We start from the raw sequence: 17285 nt of genomic DNA, 5'->3' as shown, positions 1-17285 counted from the left end.
AAGAACCATCTTTTAGTTTTATTAATTTTTCTCTATTTTCATAAATTTACTTATTCCCACTCCAATCTTTATTATTTCCTTCCTTCTTCTGGCTTTGAGTTTAGTTTGCTCTTCTTGTTTTTTGTAGTTTCTTAAGGTAAGAGATTAGATTATTTATCTGATTTATTTGTTTTTTTAAAATATAGGCATTTACAGCTGTAAATTTCCTTCTAAGGCTGCTTTAGTAGAATCTCATAAGTTTAGGTATGCTTTTGTGTGTGTGTGTATGTGTGTGTGTGTGTGTGTGTATGTGTGTTTTCTATTTTGTGTGTGTGTGTGATTTCTTCTTTGACCAGTTGGTTATTTAGCAGTGCCTTGTTTAATTTTCATCTATTTGTGAATTGCCCAATTTTCCTTCTGTTATTGATTTCTAATCTCATTCTATTCTGGTTAGAGAACATACTTTTCATGATTTTAATTCTTTTTAATTTGTTTAAACTTGGTTTTTATCCTAACATATGGTCTATTCTGGAGACTGTTCCACGCATAATTGTGAAAAATATATTTCCTGCTGTTGTTGGGTGGAGTGTTCTATAAATGTCTGTTAGGTGTAGTTAGCTTATAGTGTTGTTCAAATCTTTTATTTCCTTGTTTACCTCCACTATAGTTGTGCTATCCATTATTGAAAGTGGGCTACACAAGTCTTCAACTATTATTTTTGATTTGTCTATTTCTCTATTCTCTTATGCCATATTTTGCTTCATGTATTTTGGGTACTGTTGTTAAGTGCGTATACATTTACAGTCATTATATCTTCTTGAAGGATTGACACTTTTTATTATTATAATATGTCCTTTGTCTCTAGTAATAATTTTTTTGTCTTAAAGTCTATTTTATTTGATATTAATACAGCCACTGAGCTCTCTTTTTGTTACTTTTGCATGGTAATCTTTTTCCCACCCTTTCAGTCTCAACCTATTTGTGCCTCTGAATCTAAGGTGTGTCCCTTACAGAGAACATATAATTGAAAGATACTTTTTATTTCATCCATTCTGCCCATCTCTGCCTTTGAACTGGAGAGTTTAATCCATTTCCATTTAAGGTAATTAGGCAGGATTTATATCTGCCATTTTGCAATTTTTTCTCCCATTTTTCTATTTTTTATACTTTTTGTTTTCTATGTCTGATGTTTTTGTTTCTCTATTTTTCCATTATTGGCGTATTTTGTGTTAAATAGATATTTTCTAGGGTATTATTTTCATTTTCTTGTCATTTATTCTACTTTTAGAAAAAGTTATTTTCTCAGTGATTGTTTTGGGGACTATAATTAACATCTTAACAATATCTCAGATTCATACCACCTTAAATTCAGTTGTATATAAAAATTTTGCTCTTATATAACTCTATTCCTTCCCCCAGTGCTGTTATTGTCATCCAAATTACATCTTTATACATTGTGTTACCTTCAACACAGATAATTATAGCTTTATACAGCTGTCTCTTAAAACATTTAGTATAAAAAGGTTACAAACATACACTTATAGTGTCTTATATATATATACCTATGTAGTTATCTTTATCATGCTTGTTATTTTTTCACGTGGATTTGAGTTACTCTCTTGTGTCCTTTTATTTTAGCCTTAAGGAATCCCGTCAGTATTTCCTGTAGAGCAAGTCTACTAATGAAGAGTTTCCTGTTTTGTAAAAATCTGGCAATGCCTTAATTTCTTCTTTATATTTGAAGGATAGTTTTGCTGGATATAGAATTCTTGGTGGACAATGCTTTTCTTTTAGCACTTTGAGTTTGTCATCCCACTGCCTGCTGACTTCCATGATTTATGATGAGAAATCAGTTGTTAATCTTATTGAGTTGTCCTTGCATGTAATGAGTCACTGCTCTCTTACTGCTTTCAGTATTCTCTTTGTCTTTCAACACTAGGAAGTTTACAGCTTTGACTTATCCTTCTCTTCCTACTTGCTCAGAGCCTCAAGTCAGCCAGAAGTGAGAACTCAGGGCCTTCTTGGGTCATTCCACAGCACGGGTACAGCCCTGGGCATGCACACTGTCCTACACATGTGTGTGGCTTTCCATAGTCCCAGGAATACTGGGAGTTTTCAAAGCCCTGTATGAACATCTCATTCTGTATTTTTTGTTTCTAAGCTTTTGGTTAACCTAATGTTTGTCCCTGCTGTTATTCACTGCCATAGGCAGCTATGATGTTAAACAATTGTCACTGATTGTTTTCAACAAATTTCCACAGGTAGGAAGCTGTTTGTCTTTAATGAACTCTAAGTCAGGTCAAATAAAGAGAGGTCTTCTAGAGAACCACCAGGCATGTCAAATAATGACAACTGCTCCTTCCACTGGCTGCTAGGCTGCTTGTTCTCACTGTGACTGTGGGTTATTTGTTTTAAGGCTACAGTGGAGCTGAGACATGGGGGTGGGAACAGGGCAAGTTAGAATGCTATGAAACTTGCTCTTCTTATTTAGCTTCAGTCATTTTTTCTTGACTAAATGCCCTTCCCCCAAGATTGCTGGTTAATTTTCAGAGCCCTTAAAAAGTTGATTTTAATTACTTTCCCAGTGTTGGCATTGCTGTTATGGAGGGAAAGATTTTTGGACATATTCCCTTTACAATTCTTCTGCTCATGGAACTTTAAAGAGCCAGTGAAACACTGCCCAGGTGAGATTTTGCAGCACAGTAGAACATCTCAGTAATCGTATTACATATGATGATTACTATAATGAGGAACTCACAAAGATCAAAAGCCTTTATGCTTGTGACCACCATGGGAGGGGTTAGCAGTTCCTCCTACCAGAAAGTTGAATTTCCTGATAACTGTATACCACTATGAGTGATGACATAATAGCTCTCTATCTTAGAGAGAAGAAAGAAACTGAAATTTTTATGATTGAGAAAAAATGCACCTGCGGTTCTGACATTCTCCTAATCCTACATGTCATTGGAAAACCCAGAAATATCTCCTGGTTCCTTTCAGCCCTGTTTCTGGCAAAATATTCACTCATAGTTTTGGAACCAGAGATTGTTGCTTAGGAAGGAATAAGCATGATTGACATGTGGAGCAAGGAGCCCTTGTTGTTACTTCAGTGCCTCTGAGGTTTCTCTTAAATACAAAGAGAGAAGAATGCATGTTTTAAGAACAAAACCAAACACCTTTGAAGCATGAGGTTTTTAAATTGGTCACCAATAGCATAATACCCAGTAAGTCTGACCAAAGACTTCTCCAGGAAAACTATTTCAAGTGATCAAAGAAAAAAAGGTGGCTATCAAAAGAGTTTGTTAATACTAAAAAAAAATGGATGACTTAAAAATAAAAAATGCCATCTATTTCATTGTAAATAACTACCTCAGCTTGACTTATACACTTAACTAACACTAGGTTTGGGATCATGTAGGCAGTTAGTTATTAGATTTTCCAACTCTGAACAGCATTCTTGTCCTTTAAAGGCACAATTCTAAGTCTTATAATCCTTGATTCCTTAACTGGTAGATTCATATCTATGGAGAGGTTGTGAAATCTTATCTAGGAGATCTTGAAGTTGAGTGTTGCACTTGCAGCTCCCTGGGATTCCAAGATAGGACAGAACTACAACATGTAGAGGGGCCCTTTTGTTTTTCTGTCCCCGCCCCTCATTTATTATTTGAACATAGCTCCCCTCCCTTCTCAAATTCCCAGCCTGCTCACACACACTTAAGAAGTCTCCTCCAGTATTTATTAAATATCTCAGGGAAATGGTAAGTAACTTTTTATAAAATGGTTGAATACCACAATAATCATTGTTGGGGACAAGATCCACCAATGGATGCTAAAATTAATGCGTGAAATTTTGAGGAGAAGCAAGTTCACATAGTTTCAAAGTCTTACCTCCCTTGATATGATGCACTGAGTATTCAGCATCATTTCATTGCCAAAAAACGTTCGACCTCATGCAAATCATGAGAAGACATTAGACAAACCTAAATTGGGGAACATTCTACAAAATAAACCATCAGTACTCCTCAAAAGTGTCAAGATCATGAAAGATAAGGAAAAACTGAAGAATTGTCAGAGATTGGAGGAGACTAAGGAGAAAAAAAATAACTGAATGCAATTTGGGAGACTGGATAATTCTATCTGGAACAGAAAAAGGATATTAGAAAAAAAAAGTGATAACATTTGAATAAGGTCTGTATTTTAGTTAGTAGTGTTGTATCTGTGTTAATTTTATAGATTTGATTATCGTACTATAGATACCCAATGTAATAACCTTAGGGGAAGTTCAGAGGGGTCTACAAGAACACCGTACTATTTTTGCAACTTTCTGTAAGTTTAAAATTTGTTCAAAATAAAAAGTCAAAAAAAATTGCACACAATTTTTAGCATGTCAAAGGACTATTTTTTTCATTCCTTTGATCATTTTTTGTCATTCTACTCAAAAACTTGATATTTTTGGATATAATATTCTAATGAGAATATAGCTAATGCAGACTATGGGTGGAAACATTTTGAAAGAAAATAAAAAGTATTATACCAACGTAAGGTTGTATTCTCAAATTCTCATGCTGCTTTTTCAAAGTTTAATTTATACCCTGTTTTGTGTTTAAAATGCATTGTACACTGGTGGTGTTGTGAACTCACATAGTTTATGACAGGCGTGGGATTTAACTTAGATATTCTTCTTTTGAATACTTTCCAGATTGGAGGGACTCGCTATTCACAGCTGAACGTTTAATGGTGTAGCTGGAATTTTTATTCCTTAGGGACTTCAGAATCTATTGCTTGTAGACTAATTTAAATGCTCAAACATTAGGAATTTGGTTTTGTTGGTTTTCTATATTTAAGAAGTGTTTAAAAGCAAATGAGACACGGAAAGTTGAACAAAATAAAATGGTACATGCAATCTTGAGAGTTATAATTTGTAGTTAGCCATAACTAGGGGAAGTTATGAAGTCCCAGTCATCTCATCTAAGAGGAAGTACCAACCGAGTCCATGCTTCTCCATCTTAACGTGTACAGAAATCTTCTGTGGACTTGGTTAAAATGCAGATTCTGACGCAGCAGGCGCGCGGTGGGCTCCGGGATTCTGCATTTCCAACCAGTTCCCAGGAGATGATCCTGGTCCATGGACGACATTGTGAGTGGCAAGAACCTAAATGGCTGGAAAGGACACGCTATGTATGAGTTCTGTCTACTGCAGGTATACATTTTCAAAGTGGATTTAGTTTTAAACAAGTGAAATGTTTAAGTACCTTCAGGCAGTGCAACCGATAGCAAAATTTTGAGGAACTCTCTCCAATGAAACAAAGTCTGGAGGAAGGGAGTGCTGCGTGTGACGCCCCAGTCACCCCAATGTCAGGCGTTGCCTGAGCAGAAACTCGGAAGGAAAGAGACTGGATTCAGTCTGAGGTGAAGCTGAACCAGTCCACGCCCTGCCCGTAGGGTGGAAGCAAACACATCCCCAGGAGCATGTCTACCACCGCCACCAGGGGGCGCGCCGCCACAGCTTTTCCAGGCCGTCGGTGTGGACCGTCAACCTCACCTTGGGCGGCGCGGGGATGAACCGAGATAAGGAAACGGATACAGCACCTTACGGTGGTGGTGGGGCCATCCCACTGTTTCAGAACCTGACTCCGGATTTCTCCGGTGACAGGGACTTGGTGATGGGTAATGTGTAAACAACTCTTAGGATGTTACACTGGCGTTTGAGCTGGGCATGAATTGAATCCAATTCCAATCTGCGGTTAGATTCCAGGTGTAGGGGAGGCGGGGTTTGCGGTGGGGACCCTCACGCGGATAACACAGGGCTGTTAAAGTGAGAAGAGCGACTGACTTCGGCATCTCTTTCTTTTGAACGTTGTGTGTCTTCAGAAGGCCTCCTGGCTGCAAACATCCTGCCGAGGAAGGGCTGCCATCATCTTTCTAGTTATCAACGAGGGAAGAAACGGCCTGCACATAGATCTGTGGCCCAATTCGATGCACAAGTCCAGCTTCCTGCAAAGGCCGACCCTCCAGGGTGGGCTGCCCTCCTCGGCCATCTTCCGGCCCCTCAGAAACCAGCAGGGGCGTAGGGCAGCCAGAGAAGCGCTGGGTGCATGGCTCACGCAGGCAGGCGGGGCCAGCATCAGACCGTGTCAGTTCCCTTAATTTAAGTCAACTTGTCTTAACTACTTACACATGAACAGATGCTTTTAATTGTTCCTTATTTTTTAAATTAGAAAAATAGGACCTGCTGATGCCAGAAAAATAATTCTAAAAATAAAAAACACTATAAAAGTGAAAGTCCCTCCTCATTCACTAACCTCCACCCCAAATCCTGAAAGCCCACCTCCAGAAGTAACCATTGCTGACCACATGTATATATAAATATATTTATATGAAAGTATATATACATAGAGACATACACTCAAGTGATTTTGCTTAACTTTGCAAAAATGACATTATACAATTCATAATGCAGCTTGCTTTTGCCACGTAAGATGCATATTGTAGTCTATCAGGATGAGTTTTGAAACTTAAAAATGATCAAACATTTTACAGAACTGTCTTCTTCATTGAAAACAGGATTCCTAAGCCTAATATTTATATGTTAACAAAAATATGCCCCCAGGGCGCTTCTTAGCTCCCCCTGCCACACTCAGCATCCTGTCTGCCCTAGTCTACAGTGACAAAATAAAATGAGTGGGGTTTACATGTTTTCTTTCCGAATGATTCTGATAGAATGAGCAAATTGCTCAAATTGTGAATGCTTAATTTTTGTCCTCTGAGGATTTAAAATTTTAACCTCTTTATTATTTTCCCTGGCTCTGGATTATTATTTTTTTTATAGGACTTTTTTTTTAAATAGCACTTGTGTGAAACAGGAGACAGATGTAGCCATAGCTATAGGATATGCTTGTGTACTCTCTATTTCTTCCAAATAACCAAAATAAGTCAATTAAAAATATTGACAAAAAGGGGGTAGGTAATATATTTTTCCTTTTTAGATTTTCTCTCCAGGATCCACCAAAAAAAGATGCCAAGCTGTCCTTTTCTTTAGAACAACAGAGCTCAAACTTTAACACAGAAGAATCCCTGGAAGCTTCTGAATGATGGAGATTTCCAGGCCTCCTGAATCCCATTTCCTCAGGATGGGCTGGGAATGGATGTTATTAACAAGATCCCTTGTACTTTTTACGTCCACTGACATTGGACTGAAAGGATCCTCCATGGCTCTGCCCCAGCTGTGGGGGGTGGGGGAAGGAATCTTTCCTGACAGTACCTTAACTCTACTTTCCTCTCATTTAGAAGAAACAGGGGATGGAAAGAATGTACATGAACTGGGTTGTGCTTTTTCCATTAAAAGCTGCCTCCAAATTTTATGCTCATCTTAGGAATTCTTCTAGGCTTGTCTTGAAAAGCCTAACCCCCTAAGTTTGCCAGGTGACCGGCTGTCCTGCAGTTACCCCTGGGTGGTGTAACCGGTTTGAGAAGCAGCCCATGACTGTTTCAGTTTCAGCTGAAGTTCCTTCTAAAACGAGCCAATCTGGGAGGTCACTTGTCTCTGATCCAGAGGCAATGGTTTGGTTATTCTTGGCTTACACTAAACTTGGAAAGGAGCTGAAGCATCAGGTAAAAAACAACCTACACCTACGCAGCACGAGAAAGAAACAATCACAGCTCTACACACCCGTGTGGAAAGATCCCACAGAAACAAGGTTGAGAAAAAGCAGCCTCCATTCACCTGAAGTTCAACGATAGGCACCCATGACCCAGGGTGAGAGAGAGGTGGGAAGAGGGGTTACCTTCAGAGGGTTATCGCCTAGTGGGGGGTTGGCACGAGGGGGACTTCAGGGGGGCAGAGAACGTTCTAAGTCATGATCTGGAACCTAAGTACATTGTCCATGCACAGATAAAGTCATTGAGCTAAATGCTAAAGCTGTGTGCAGGTTATTATACATAAATATACTTCAATAAATTAAAAAAAAGATGATGGGCAGCTCTATGACAGTGGTCCACTAGGAAAAAATATCTACAGTCACATCCATGTAGTGAGTCCAGATCACTCAACAAATGCCAACCATTGGGCAAAAAGAAAATCAAAATTGGAAACAATTATAAAGTAACTGATTCACTTTACTGTACACCTGAAACTAACACAACATTGTAAATCAACTATACTCCAATAAAAATTGAAAAAAATAAAAAAATAAAACAAGCAGTTTCTTTTAAGTCCGTGTCTAACTGAACTATTAAAATCCTGTGAGCGGGGCTTCCCTGGTGGTTGCAGTGGTTGGGAGTCCGCCTGCCAATGCAGGGGACACGGGTTCGAGCCCTGGTCTGGGAGGATCCCACATGCCACGGAGCAACTGGGCCCGTGGGCCACGGCTGCTGAGCCTGCGCGTCTGGAGCCTGTGCTCCGCAGCAAGAGAGGCCGCGATGGTGGGAGGCCCGCGCACCGTGACGAGGAGTGGCCGCTGCTTGCCGTAACTGGGGAGGGCCCTCGCATGGAAACGGAGACCCAACACAGCCAAGAATAAAAAAAAAAAAAAAAAAAATCCTGTGAGCCCCACCTTGCTGAGAGGGTGCTCTCACACACCTCCCGACCTGGAGTGTGGACACATGCACCCACATCTAGGAGTGAACGTTTTGTGCTCTTTGAAATGCCGACAGCTCAGGAAGCATCTAAAGGACCAGTTTTACCAGCTTTTTGATGAGGGCATCAAACAAGGATGGGGAAGGGATAAGTGGTCAGGCGCCCCTCGGTGAAGCTGGGGTTTTGTTGGCATCTGAGTGACTGATGTGCAGGTGACACGTCTGGAGGTGAAGAGCAGCCAGACGGTTCTCCCAGGGCCGCAGTTGACCAGACCTGGCCTGAGATGGGAGGCCTGGGAGTTTGTGTCTAGGCAGACGTGAAGGGGGTGCCACATCCGAGGGCTGTCCCAGGGTCACCCATGCAAGAGTCTCTCCCTGTTCTCCCAACCACCGACACTCGGCCTTGTTGTGTTTGGAGGTGTTCTATGAACATTTAGCGTCTGTCCTTTCTTTACTTGGGTTTTGTCTCCCTGTGTGAGAGGTGGCCACAGCCAGGAGGCTGACTTGTCGCCTCACCAAGCAAGTGGCTCCCCTGATTTTCTCCTCTCCTCCGTCCCTTCCTCCCTCTCCATTGGTGGCTTGTCTAACAACTGGCATTGTCTGGCGTTATAGAGGCACAACCCTGCCTTGTTGTGGAAACTGCTCTGTCAGGTCTGGGCGCTTTTGGCTGGGAATGAGGCCGGAGGGCACAGAAGACCCTGGTGGTCTGGGCCTCACTCACTGGGCTGACATCAGCACGTGCATGTGGTCCTTGGTGATGGAGGCAGAGCGATGAGAAAGACGAACCACTTCTGTGCCCTCATAACCAGTCCAAAGTCTCTGCAGGGAACTAAAATTGGAATGATTTTAGGAGGTAAAAACAGGGGGCATGGATGGTGACCCCAGCATCCAACCCAGGGTGCCAGGCTGAGGAGGTACCGTGTCTGGCTCTTGGAAGGGTGCAGGCCCTGGCACATCTTGGGGTGTTGCTTCTCTTTCCAAGCAAGCGAATTCTCAGACTAATGTATCAGGGCCTGGAATTTTCTCCCCGAGGCTCTTTGCACAAAATGTGAGATCAAATGCAAACAGATTAAGAAATAAAAGGCAAAAGCTGCCTCGGGATTGATGAGGCTCCTGATGGTGAAAGATAAATAGCACATGAGTTATTTCAGCTCCTGCTCCTTCCAAAATTCAGTTTCCTGGGGGAGCTTCCAGAGACTGGGAGAGGGCAGGTAGGACAAAAATAACTGTTTTCCTGGGAAGAGGAGCTCACGGGGGGGCTCTGTCTCCCTCCTCCAGTGCTGCCAGAGGACTTGAGAGCCTGCTCCCCCCAACCCTACCCCCGCCCCCCAAGCATGCCTGCTGGAGGGAGGGGGTGCTTCCCTCCTGCGGGGGGAGCCAACCCTGTGCCGGGCGAGGGACCGACCGGCCGAAGGTGCTGTCAGGCTGGGGACCGGAAGTGCCTATTTTTCTTCTCTGGGTGGTTGGCTTCTCAGGGGTCTTTGTCTCTGCTACACCCCACTTTGCTCTGAAACCTGTCAAAATGAATATGAACTAAAAATCATTTCTAGGCACCCCGGGAGTGATCTCTCATCTCTCTGTCTCCCTCCCCTCCCCCAACCTTCCTCCCTTTCTTCCGGTCAGTGCAGGTGCGGAGAGCATTTCCAGGGAATTGCCAACTCCTGGTTTCTCCCCTCCTCCCTCCTGCTCCCTCCCCCGACACCTCTCCCACCCCCAGATTACACAATTCCTTGTGCCTGTGGCTCATTCCCTAACCCAATTAGTTCCAGATTCCCTCTCTCACTTTTAGTTTTCCTATTTACACGAGAAAAAGCGATTTGGGTGTCTTTCCCGGTTAGTTGAATAAAGGACAGTATTCCAAGCTCCTAAACTTTCCTGTCTGTGTCTCTGAATGTTGATGGAGAACCACCCTCCCCCGCCTTCAGCCTGGACAAACTTCCACGTTTAAATCCTCCTCGGTACCTGGTAACCAACCGGAGTGGGAGTGAAGGGTCAAGCACAAGGGCGTCGTAGGAGAGGTACATCCCGGAAGACACCAGGCTGAGAAAGGAGTAAAGGAATGATATGCCCAGGCAGCGAGATCTTCCAGGCTTGTTGGGTGAAATGACCCCTCTGTGGTAAGGAAGCCACCCAGGAAGGACTGTTTTGTCCTTTGCCATCACCTGCTGTCCCCAGATGCTGTTGGGTGTCATCTGGGAGGCGTGGGCTAGGAGGTCACCCACAGGTGGGAACACACTTGGACTCCGTGGGTCCTCCCAGACCTAGGAGTGGAGAAACCTGTACAGACCTTCCCTCCTTCCTCCTCATCTCCCTGGCCATCTGCAACTAGATTCCCTAATATGACCGGACTCCACGGAGAAAGTCACCTGGATTTCAGTGATCCTCTTTTGAACAAGCCCTTCTGTTTTCAGCCCTACCTCCTCCTTGGGGCTAGATCCACCATCCCAGCCAGGAGCCCAAGCCAGGTACCAGGGAGGAAGCCGGAAACCCCGGGAAGGAGGGTGGGTGTGCCTGAGACCACTAGGTGTCCTCTCTGCACAGGCACCTTCTGCAGGGCTGCAGGTGAGGGCTGGAGCAGAACTGGGGGCAGAGGAGTAGGGGGATTAGGGCTCTGACCTCAGGGGTGGGGGCAGGCAGGGGCCTCCTCCTGAGGTTGGCTGGGGACCCTCGGGACGCCTTGACCCGGGACAGGGCCAGCTGCCCCCCTTCCCTCAGCCACAGCCCTGGGCTTGGTCCAAGACGATCGCGAGTGAAGTGTGAGCCCGGGCCAGAGGGGGGAGCCAGGACATCCTCAGTGAGCCAAGAGCCTCCGGGGAGTCCTGTTCCAGATCCCGAGCCGGGCGCGCAGGGGGATCCCCGCAAGGGGGCGGAGGGAAATCCAGGAGGCCCGCGGGAGGAAGCGAGCCCGGCGGCCGGGCGCGCGCACCCAAGAGCACTCGCGGCGCCCTTCTCCGGGCACAGGGTGGGGAGGGGGCGGGAGAGACCCTCGGCTCCTCCGAAAGTTTCGGGCGAACCCTTTTTCCCAGAGAGCTGCCTCTCGGCTGCCCGTGTGTCCCGAGAGTGGGCCTCCCGCGCCGGCACGAGCGCAGGACCGCGCGCGGGGCTCCCTCCCCGGCTCAGTCTCCTCCCCACGCGCCCCCTCTCCGCCGGGCTGGCCAGCGCCGCCGCGTCCCCGCCGCTGCCCCCCGCCCGCGCCCGCGCCCGCGCCCGCCCCCGAGCCCGAGCCGCCGCGTCGCCGCAGGCTGCCGCCTTGCCCCGAGCTCCCGGCGCGCTCGGCCCCGCTCGGCCCCGGCCCCGCGCGCGGACCATGGAGTAGGCGGACGGCCCCGCGACGCGCTCCCGCAGCCCGCGAGGCCGGAGCAGCCCCGGTGGCCTCGCCCGCCGGCCGCGTTGGCCCGCGGCGGGTCCTCCTCCCGGCGGTCCTCCCCGCTCCTCCTCCTCGGCTGCCGCCGCCCCCGCCTCCCGGCCGCCCCCGCCGCCCCCGCCGCCCCCGCCGCGCCGCCGCCCGAGGCCGAGCGCGGACGCCGAGCGTGGGAGCCATGGAGCGCGAGGAGGACGGGGACCCCGAGCGCCGGGAGGCTGCGGCGCGGGCCGGCGGCGACGAGGAGGAGGAGGAGGAAGAGGAGGGACTGAGCGACAGCGACGACGAGGACGAAGACCGGGAGACCCGCGGCGGCTGTGAGGAGGAAGAAGAGGAGGCGGCGGCCGCCGGGCGGGAGCGCAGCGAGGACGCGCCGCCGCCGCCGAGCGCGGAGCTGCCTCCAGACGCCGTGCCCGCCGCGGCCGCCCGCGACCGGAGCGGCCGCCGCCCGCCGGGGCCCCAGCCGGGGCCGCTGCCCTGCCGCCCGAAGAGGATGCCGTCGCCCGACGAGGAGGAGCGCGAGCGTCGCCGGAGCCGCCGGAGGGACCTTTTGCTGAGCCAGATAGGCTTCCTGGCCCTGGTGGCGCTGCTGCTCTGGTCGCTGTCGAGCATGCAGGACCACGACGGTGAGTGCTCGCCGCCCGCCCCGAGTGGGCGCTGCGGCTCCGGCGGTGCCGGGCTCCCCGGCCGGGCCGGCGGGCGGGGGTGCCGGGCCGAGGACGCCCCCTGCCCCTCGAAGGGGGCCCCGGAGGCGAGGACCACGCGGTGAGGCCGCGGCAGGCACTCTGGGCGCCTGGCTGCCCTGGGAACCCTCACCTGTGCCTCCCGGCTCTGCCCTTCCTGCCACGAGCTGGAGGGACTGGGGGCGGCGGCGGGGACGGTTCGCTTACACGAGTGCCCCGTGGCCAGTAATAAAGTTGTCCTGGTGAGCTTCGGGCTCCTGTGCGCGTGACCACCTGTGCACTCCTTGGCTTGTGGAGGGAGGGCTGGTTGACTGGTGAGCATACAGTTCTCGAAAACCTCTCAGGCGGGATGGACTGGGTAGGAAGCTCCATCCCCGCCTTTCCAGAACAGGTGCAGGGAACTCCTGATAGGAAAAAAGTGCTGGCCCCCGGCTAGGGTTTGGGACTGGTTCTCTTCCATTGACCACTCGCTGGGAAGACGGATCCCTTTTGTGGACTTGCAGCTGGGGAAGAAGCCATTAGGCTGGACTGTCCTTCATTCTGTTCACTACTCTAAGGGTGCCCTGCGGTGGGAGCCCCCTTTACCCACTACTTCTGTCTTATTTTTGTCCTTGGCCTTTCTTGAGCTGAAATAGACCTGGTGGAGGAATGTGCTCAGAACAGTTGTCCACGGTAAAGAGTTTGGACCCTGGGTGTGCAGCTGTCAAAGAAACGGAGGAAAGTCTTGGAAGAATAACTGTTGTAAAACGGTTTTATGTCCCGGCCATTCAAGTGGCACGGTTCCTGGGAAAACAGCCATGGAAATGGTCGTGAGGAAAAGCAGTTCCAGATACAGGCTTTGGTGTTAAGATAGTTGGAGCTCCAATACAAGGTGTTATGAAGTGCAGAATGAAGGCATTTGGATAGTGATGGTCAAATATTTTTAAGGGTGCTATCAATTAAAAAAGGGACCTCCCCCAGTTGACTGTCTCGTGCCTGGTGGGGAAAGCAGATGGTCGGTCTTGGTCCAGGTCGTAGCAGACTTCAGCATATATGGTAAAAGGAGAGAGCCCGTCCTGGTCTTCAGTGGAGCCCTTGAGACTCCCGGGTTCTCTCCACTTCTCCTGGATCCCAGACTCTCTGGCCATGAGGACTGACATCAGGAAGGGGACCGTGCTGGGTGAGGGAGGCTCGACCTCTCCAAGGGCAGAGTCTGACCTGCCAAAAGCAGTTCCTGGCCGATTCTCACAAAGAGGGTTTTCATTAACCCCCTTTTCATCTTCTCAGTTTTGATGAGTGCAAAGCCAGTCCGTACTTCATGCCACCTTTGGAAAGGGGAGTTCCAAGTCACTTACATGCCGGCCATTTTCCTGCAGGTTGGGGTTCTCCGAGCCATCGAGTTCCACCACTTTCAAGGCTACAAAAGACATTTTTCTGGATAGAGGATGTGACCCAGATGGTTAAGTCCGTCAGTGGCAGGGGGCTGCCTGGGCCCTGGGAAAGCTGGGATGTTCGGAGGGAGGGGGGTGTCAGACACTCTGCAAGCTTGAAACTTGGTGACTAGATGTCATTTGGAGATGGACAGAAATGTTCCTGTTAGGGACTCATGCACAGCCCTTTCCTCCATACCTTCCCTTGATCTGTCTTCTCCTTCCTTCCATCCACATTCTTCTTTTTTTTTTTTTTAATTTAATTTTATTTTTCTTGGCCTGCACCATGTGCTCAGCATGCGGGATCTTAGTTCCCCGACCAGGGATCGAACCCGTGCCCCCTGCAGTAGAAGCACGGAGTCCTAACCGCTGGACTGCCAGGAAGTCCCCATCCACATTCTCCTTCTGCCTCTCCACCCCTCTCCACCCCCTCCCATAAATGTGGCGCTTGAGAAGACCCCCAGCCCAGTAACTGAAGATAACAATGAACATCAGTGGGGGGAGCGTGTGCCATCGAGCCGGCGGATGGCATGCTAGTTGTAATTCTGTCTCAGATCACCTTTTCTTCCACTAGATATTGATAATTTCATTACACGATGCACAGCAAGATTTCGCAAGGCCCAGGTTTTTCGAGACAATTTTTTAAGATACTAATTAATGTGTGTGAATCTGCAAGTGATTATTTTGCTTGAGGGGTTGCCATTCAGCATACTTAACCATCTGAATAATGACTTTTACCCCGGAAGCTTGGGGATGCTGTACTTGAGGGTCCTTCAGTATGGTTAAAATATTTGGAATTTAGCCTTGTTTTAAAGACACCGCGACTTGGAGAGGCCAAGTGATTCGCTTAAGGTCACACAGCAGTTGGGGAGCAGAGGAAGAAACCAACCCGAGGTGACCTGGCTCTTTGATCCCACCTGTGTCCCCTGGTATTCATGCCACCATCTGGGTGCAGCTTTGTAATATTTATATAACCACATAGGGGGGTACCTTCATAATGATCAAAGGTGATATTTTTATTTATTCACCTTGAAAACCACGAATGATTAAGTGTAACTTCTCAGAAGACTCTTTTCTAACACATATTGATTTTTCTTTTTTTCAAATAAAAAGGACAGTTCTTTTACCAAACCAGAATAGAGATGTGTGGAAGTTATGTTATATAATCTTGTATAACATTTCTAATTGTATGGAATCGGAGATCCCTTTCAGGACATCTAACCAAACTCAGTATAGATTCTTTCCTGCTCAGATGGGACAGGAGCATTGTTAACCTTAAGTCAGGAAGAATTAGCGCTGGAATCAAGAAAAATGTTAATTCTCACAACAACAAAAGCAATAATAATATTAACCGGAATTTGGCAGGCTCTTAAGTGCCAGGCCCTGGGCTAAGTCCCCTTTCTATGTGTTGCCTCCTTGAAGCTGCAGACACTTGAGCCTCCAGTGGTGGAGAAGGAAAGAAGAGCCCTCGGTGCCCTATTTAGTTGTTGTTGATGAAGACCTTGGTTTTGATCTGTTTTCAGAGCCAGTTGAAATAAGGTGTCAGATTTGCTAACGCGATTTTCTTTTATATTTTTGCAGTGTGAATGGATCACTTTGTATGTTTTGAGTGGTTTAAAAGTGTTTAATTTTTCTTTGCAGTAAGAAACCTGGTCCTCTTTTTCCATAAGTGGTGTGGACAAAGCCCAGAGGTCCTAACTTGGGAGTAATAAGAGACATCCCCTCCCAAAGGTCCCTAGGGTGGTGAATAGTGAAGAAGGACAGTCATACACAGGTATATACGTATAAACTTTGAGATACTCTTTGGCCCAGTTGCTGTTGCTACATAACAGATCACCCCCAAATAGTGGTGTAAAATGACTCTGTCATGTTTTTACTCAAGGATACTTTGTGTCAGGGACTTGGTCAGGGCCTAGTGGGGATGCCTCTGTTCCATGATGTCTGGGGCCTCAGCTGGAGACACTGAAGGCCTGGGGGACTTGACAGCTGGGTCTGCAGTCGTTTGGAGGCAACATCACTCCCGTGTCTGGGGTTGATGAGGGTTGTTGGCTGGACCCTCAGCTGGGCTGTCAACCAGAACACCTACGTGTGGCCTCTCCACGTGCCTTGGTTTGAACTTCCCCAGAGCATGGCAGCTGGGGTCCAGGAGAACAAGGTGGACGTGCCTGGCATTTTTATGTGTCAGCCTCAGGTGTTGCGTAGTACCACTGCCACTGTTTTCTGTTGGTTAGGGCAGTGACAGATGTCAACCTGAGTTCAAGGAGAGGGGGCATTGATGCCACCACTTACTCCATGGAGGATTGTCAGGTTACATGGTAAGGTGAGCACATGTGATGGGAGATACTGTTGTGGCCATCTTTGGAAAACCAGGATCTAAAGGGATGATAACTTAGGAGTGATTGTAGACATTCCCCAAGATGGTAAGAGGCAAATAATACATACATATATACACACACACACATATATGTGTGTGTATGTATATGCGTGTTTGTGGTGTGCATGTATGTGTACGTATATGTGTACGTATGCTTATATGTGCGTATGTATATGCACGTGTGTGTATATGCACGTGTATATGTATATATGTGTATTTATGCGTGTGTGTGTATATGTGTATATGCATATATGCATGTATATATGTGTGTATGTACACGTGTGTATGTATGTGTGTATGTATGTGTGTTTATGCGTATGTATGTGTGTGTGTGTGTGTGTGTGTGTGTGTATGTATATGTGTGTATACAATTTCTATTGAAATACCATCCAATCATGCTGCTCGCCTTACCTGGTTGGGTCCAGAGATGATATTTGAAGAGCGACTGCAGTGGGGATTTGAACTGCACATTTCAGTTGCAGAGCTGAGAGCTCACGTTTAGCTTTGTGGCTTCCCGCCCCTCAGAGCACCCTGACCATGACCTTTCGGTTCCTCCTGTGGCTTCCTGGGAGGCCTGGCTGGACTCTCCAGCTGTTTCTTCCCTCCCTGCCCTCCCCTGTCCGTGCATCACCACTCAGGCCTTTCTTCTGCTCCTCAGAAAGGGGACACTTCTGGTCCTAGACCTCTAGCGCCTGCTGGTCCCACTGTTACCACCCTAGCTAGTTCAGCCTGCATCCTTCACTTCCAGGCCCAAGAGCTTCCCGGCTAGACCAGGTCCCCCACTGGTCTGTTTGCTCGCTGAACACACTCTGTTTTACCTTTGTAGCATTTTGTTGGCAATTATGTGTTTCTTTGGTTATGATTTGAGTACCATCTCCTCTTCACCAGAGTCTAAGCTCCAGGAG

At 47.4% G+C, this 17285-nt stretch overlaps 1 protein-coding gene across 4 annotated transcripts in view; it reads left to right on the top strand.

Moving 5' to 3' along the window:
* Nucleotides 1–12056: 12056 nt before the first annotated feature.
* SLC24A3 (solute carrier family 24 member 3) overlaps nucleotides 12057–17285 on the top strand; it is a 466771-nt gene continuing 461542 nt past the window's right edge. For all 4 annotated transcript variants that reach the window (XR_009703089.1, XM_061207778.1, XM_061207777.1 and 1 more), the window contains exon 1: nucleotides 12057–12540. Coding sequence is in view for 3 of the 4 variants with exons in the window: in XM_061207778.1 (XP_061063761.1) it covers nucleotides 12093–12540 (448 nt within the window). In the remaining variant the exon portion in view is untranslated. The remainder of the gene's footprint in view (nucleotides 12541–17285) is intronic.

The sequence above is a fragment of the Eubalaena glacialis genome, chromosome 13 (assembly GCF_028564815.1).
Source record: "Eubalaena glacialis isolate mEubGla1 chromosome 13, mEubGla1.1.hap2.+ XY, whole genome shotgun sequence".
Lineage (NCBI taxonomy): Eukaryota > Metazoa > Chordata > Mammalia > Artiodactyla > Balaenidae > Eubalaena > Eubalaena glacialis.
The sequence above is the reverse complement of the archived record's forward strand: the minus strand, read 5'-3'. Positions and strand labels throughout refer to the sequence as shown.